The sequence below is a fragment of the Haplochromis burtoni genome, unplaced genomic scaffold (genome assembly GCF_018398535.1).
Source record: "Haplochromis burtoni strain Fernald_Lab_line unplaced genomic scaffold, NCSU_Asbu1 Contig_38, whole genome shotgun sequence".
NCBI classification, from domain to species: Eukaryota; Metazoa; Chordata; class Actinopteri; order Cichliformes; family Cichlidae; genus Haplochromis; species Haplochromis burtoni.
This window is the reverse complement of record NW_024582399.1, coordinates 536,374-542,373: the sequence shown is the minus strand read 5'-3', so window position 1 is coordinate 542,373 and position 6,000 is coordinate 536,374. Positions and strand designations below refer to the sequence as shown.

The following is a 6,000-nucleotide window of genomic DNA, read 5'->3' as shown; positions in this document are numbered from 1 at the left end:
CTTTCTTTCTTTCTTTCTTTCTTTCTTTCTTTCTTTCTTTCTTTCTTTCTTTCTTTCTTTCTTTCTTTCTTTCTTTCTTTCTTTCTTTCTCAGGATGTACCAAACTGTAGATTTTGCCACTACTATGATTGTAGCAATTTCTCAGATCTTTTTTTTTCTGTTTTTGCAGCTTAAGGATAGCTTTTAGCTCCTTTGACTGCACGTTGTCTGTTCAAAGCAAAATGTTCCTGATGAAAGCACGACACCTCAAATCAAGCCCAGGTCTTTTATCTGCTCAATTGATAGTGATACAATGAAGGAATTGCCCACAGCTGTCCATGAAATAGCCTTTGAATCAATTACCTTTTGGTCCCTTTAAAAAGTGACACATGTTAAGGAGCTGAAACTCCTAAACCCTTGATCTAATTTAAATATGGATGCAGTCAAAGGAAAGCTGAGAGTCTAGTAATTATGTCCATGTCCAATATATAACTATAATTGGAATAGATTTCAGTAAACTATGTTTAGTTAGGTCCAAATATATAAGGACCTAAATGTAAATACTAACTGTGGCTCTAATTACTTCTAGTAATGTGAAAGGACAGAAAATTCCCCCGTTTCTGGTTCTTTTTTTGGTTGTTCCACTTTAATTTGGAGAATTGTATTCGTCTGTTGGTTTACTTCTGCCCTTTGCTCGATATTTCTGCTTTTTACATGCTGCCTGTGTTCAATTAGCCAGTCAGTCTCTTCAGTATATACACAAACCACTGTTCACTTTACAGTTGCCAGAACTTGTACTTTACACAGCATAGCTTTCCAGGCATTTCCCAGATTGTATTCCCTTTTTCATTTTCTTTTTCTTTTTAACTTTCAAAGGCTTCCCTGTGTTCCTGCTTGGCTTCTTCATCGCTTACTTTTACACTGTTTTTTTGGACTCTCTTTTGCCTCCCCCTTTGTCTCTGTGTGTATGACCTTTGTCTGAAATAAAACTTTAGGGTTCTGGATTTTATCTCTGGCCGGCTCGCCACAAATGATTTAAAAGTTCTTACATACCTGGTACACATTTTAATTACAGGCTTCTGAAACTAAATTTCCAAAAAGCATATTGCCAAAGCAATATTAAAGAAAAGCACTCTGAGAGCACAAACTTTAACCAAGGCAGCTAAATCTCTGGGCAGCATTTACTTTTAAGGGAACTGTGGTGTATTATGGATTCATTTAGTTTTCTTTGTTCTTTTCAAACTTAATTTAAAAAGTTTGTTGTGCATTAAAAATCAGATAAGGGCAGCATGACAGATGTTTACTTTGATTACACATTCGTTGTGTAGGAGTAGGTAATGGATAATAAGCATTGATTTGTAAATAACTAGACATGAATAACACGAGCTTGTTAAATAATATTACACTGCAGTATATTTCTGGAGTGTAAAATTGAGGTCAGAGGTCAGCTATAATGTGATATTTAGAATACCCATGTGACAGTATCATTTCCTAAATGTTGCCAATACAAAAGAAGCCAGCAGATTTTTAAAAGTATGAAAATTTGACCTTATTTGACCTTGAAGAAGAGGTCAGAGGTCAAGAAACATACTTTTAAAAATCTCTATATGGCTTTATTATCACTTTGACCATCAGATCGATCTATGAACCTTGGAGGTCAGATATCAAATATTTGAAATCTGTATACATTACTATCTATGACAATATAGACCACACTGTAAGAATCACTGTTATTGTCAATTTTGGCCAGTAAATCATGAAGCTGACCTTTAAGACCTTGGTGGATTCAGGCCAAATTTTGGTGGACTATTAACAGGACCCCACCCCCACAAAGTTTCATCAGAATTCACTCAAAACTCACAGCTATGGTGTTTACAGACAGAAAGAATAACACACAGATACCAAAGCTACCAAAAACATATAAAAAATAAAGTCACACACACACACACACACACACACACACACACACACAGAATGTTTGGCAAAGTCAAGCTCATCACTACAGGAAGCTCTCCTTCCTGTCCCGTCTTTGTTCTTGTTCATAAAGTTTGCTCCCGCGCTATCGTTCATTCATTCCCTCAACCACGTGCACACACACTGGCCTTCTTTTATTCATTCCTCCATTTGAACTTTTTATATGCACGCCCCATCCTGCTTCCTCTTTGCGCCGCTTCCATCTCTTTATGTGCTGCTTCGCAATTTAATTCGACTCCATTTTGAAACGTACTGCCACAGAAATCCAACACTGCGCGCTCTGCTGCCAAAGCAAATATGAACTCTGTCTGTCTCTCGCTTCTCTCGCTCTCTCTTCATCTTAAACTTTCTCGCTCACTGCCTCTGGCTGTGATCAAGCTAATGTAAACATGCGCCTAATTAATGCGATCCGGCCCTGTGTGAATAGGGATTGCACATGAACATGTGAAGCTAAGGCAAATGTCTTTGTTCGCAAATGCACACTTTCTGTTTTAAATTCACCTGAAGAACAAAAAAACTGAGAAACCTTCCACGGTTCCACCCATGGTTAGACCAACCATGCGCACACCTCTTCCTGTAGTTCAGCATTCTTCTCAGTCATCAGCTTTATCGCCGCTTTAGCCTGGACCAGATTTGCCATCGCCTGTCGGTGTATCTCCTCCTCTTTTCTCCTCCTCTCCTCACATTGGGTTCTCCTCTTGTCCTCCCTGCTCCTCCACTCTTGCTGCAGTACCTCTTGCAGTTCCCGCAGTTTCATTTCACTCTTCTCCAACTGCAAAAGAAGACATGTTTTAATCCATGAATAAAAACAGTTACTTATAGTAAACAAAAGACTGTTTAAACAGGACAGGACGGTTTTGAGATGTGGATCTCTTTAAATGATGCTGTCTGGCATTTTGTGGATTTCAAACGGACTCATTAAAATGTCTTTCAGGGACTACGGGGAAATCGAGGTGACATAAAAATGCAAAAGCTTCAAGCGTTTCTGCTTCATATATTGGGGACAACATGTTTTCTTTGACCTCGTCTAGACTTTGTTCCAGAAGTGGGCAGGAAGGGAATTAGCAGTGACAGACACAGTAGGAGCTGAAGGGCTTGAGGGGGGAATTTAGCATTTTACTACACTGGGCATATTCACTGCTTGTCAAATTTGTGATCTTGACACTGGTTTGTGTTTTGCTTTCTCTTTTATTGTTGTCTCCTACCATCAGCAGTTTAAATGTGGGCGGATATATATTTTTGGGTGTGGGAAACCTGCTAACCCGCACGTCATCATCCACTGTTATCACATATCCAACATCTGGATTTAAAATCTGACACAGAAAATCAACAGAATCTTTCCTTTCCAACATTAACAGTCAGGTATCAAGCTTTATATGGAAAAATTGTTTTTTAAAAAAATAATAATTAAGAGGTGGATTTACGCTTCCTCAGTGTGCCCTAGATATTCTGTTTAACATTGTACACTGTCTTCTTGGTCTAAAAACAACTTATCAAAAATTCAGACAGACCTGGTTCCTACTTGTGATTGACTCACAGGGGCTGCAGCACACACTGTTGGATATGTTTGTGCCTATGTCCAATGCTACATAGAGGTTGGAATTGCATTTTTGATACTTTTTCTAAAATATGTGGACAAGCAGTATATCCATCTCCATAAATTTCACTGTCCGGCGTGGTACAGATGGTATTAATTGAGGGCCACCAGGAAGGGAAAAAAAAGGGAGACGTAACATAACAGGTGAGTGTTCTGCAGTCAATCACCTATAACAACCATCGCAAAAGTAAATCAACGTCACAATGAAGAAAACTCATGTTTTCAAAGACTAACTGAGACTTGCATGAAAATGACATGCAAGCTGTGGCATGAACTGAAGCGAGCTATTCAATGAAGACGTCCTACAAGCTATTAAGGAACTGATACAGTCCCAATACAGAAATGGTTTAAGGCTCTTTATTTTTACTCCTTATTGTTATGCAAGCCTCATAAACAGCTAGAGGAACTTCTACAAGTTCCCAAATTTAGTGGTTAATTTGCTTCTTTTCAGCCCACACTAGAAAAAAGTTACCACTATTTTGAAACATTAGTTTAGTCACACTGTTACTATAACTTGACTAGATTAAGAATTAATTACTAATTAATGCACAAATGTCTGCAAATATTTTCTTCAAAATTTTGCAGTCAATTAAGGCCATGTCAAAAAGAAAGTACACCATCTTTCTAAGGTTTTACATAAGCTATCAGGTCCTTAAAATGAGGTAAATTTAAATACAAAACCTCAGACAACAACACAACAACACATGATCTATTACACCACATCAGTATTTATTTACAAAAATAAGACAAAATTCAGAAGCACTGTGTGAAAAACGAAGTATACCCTTAATTCTTTTCATATGATTTACAGCCTGAGTCACACAGGCCTAGAGACCTTGGTAAACAAAAACCATATTCTCAGATTGTTTGTAAGTGTTTACCAGCAGTTGCTGTGAAATCAATTGCAAAAGCCTCATCCTCAAAGGCCTAGAGATCAGTCAGTGACAAGCTGATGAGTGGTTGTTGGACGTTCCCGGCAGTCACTAGGTAAAATTGGTTGCAAAGAGGTAAATACCACTGCACTGAAAACATTTATGCAATTACCAGCAGCTTACTGCACTCGCCCAAAGTTTGCGCAGGAGAGTGTCTGCTAATACTCGCCAACTACCGACCAAGCAGTCATTCACTTTCAACGTAAAAGTTGTGCCTTAAATCTGCAAACAACAAATTTCAAAAGGCACGCCTTTTACTTTAAAGGCCAAGTTTCTCTGTTTCTGGTTTGTGTCACACTTCTTCAAGTTTAACTCTTGCTAGGGTAAGTAGTTGGCGTGTGTTTGCAGACAAGTCAGCAGATAATCTGCTAGTGACCAAAGCAGTTGCAAGGACGTTTTTACCACGTCAAAGTCAGCAACTTCCAACAACCACTTGCTGACTGGTTAGGGAATGCACATTATTTCTCAGTGAACCGGTTTGTAGACTTGACTGACTGGGACCTAAGAGGGAAAGTAACAGCCAGGTGCCAATAATCAAATACACTTGAACAGATGAACAACCATGGCCTGTTTGGAAGTATTGCCAGGAGAAAGCCTCTTCTCTCTAAAAAGAGCATGGCACCACCGCTTACTTTTACAAAGTTCATCTAAACAAATCTCGAGACTTGAATGTCAACAATGTCCTTTGGACATATGAGACCAAAGTGGAGATGTTTGGCCATAATGCACAGCACCTCGTTTGGAGAAAAACAAACACAGAGCGAACATATCAGCACAAACACCTCATATCAACTATCAAGAAGAGTAGTGGAGACGTGACGACCACAGGAACTGGTCCCCTGTCTTAGTCAATCACAAACTCCTCTGTATACCAAAGTATTCTAGAGTCAAATGTGAGGCCGTCTGTCTGAGCTAAAGTTTGGTTGAAACTGGGTCATAAACAGGACAAAGATCCCATGGACAGCAGCAACTCTACAACAGGATGACTGAAAAAGAAAATAATCAAGGTGTTGCAATGGCCCAGTCAAAGTCCAGGCCTCAGCCTGACTGAAATGCTGGTGAGGGACCTTAAGAGAGCTGTGTATAAACAAATGCCAGCAAACCTCAAAGAACTGAAAAGAAGACTGGACCAAAATTCCTCCACAATGATGTGAGAGACTGATGAAGTCATACAGATTACTTCAAGTTATTATTGCTAAAATTTGTTCTACAAGCTACCAAGTCCTGTGAAAACTTGAATTTGATGCATAGTGAGTACTAAATTCCCTACTTTGAAAAGAGTTACTACTCACAAAGAACTCAGGAAGAACTTTACCCAGAAACTGAAAGTTTTACAAAAAGCTGGTGCAAGCAGATCCTGGTCTTACATTTCTAGAGGCCACAAAGTCGCAGAGAGAAAACAAATAAAGACAGACACACAGGGAAGTAAAATGGCCAAAAGAGAAAGGAAAAAGTTGACAGATGGCAAATTACAAAAGAGAACACAAGAACGATGGATGTACTCGGCGAAGCACATGC

The 6,000-nt window shown here is 39.0% G+C and overlaps 1 protein-coding gene across 1 annotated transcript in view; it reads right to left on the bottom strand.

The window, feature by feature from the left end:
- lekr1 (leucine, glutamate and lysine rich 1) overlaps positions 1 to 6,000 on the bottom strand; it is a 101,088-nt gene that overhangs the window by 7,200 nt on the left and 87,888 nt on the right. The window contains exon 11 of the mRNA XM_005920114.2: positions 2,522 to 2,725. Within this exon, the coding sequence (XP_005920176.1) occupies positions 2,522 to 2,725 (204 nt within the window). The remainder of the gene's footprint in view (positions 1 to 2,521; positions 2,726 to 6,000) is intronic.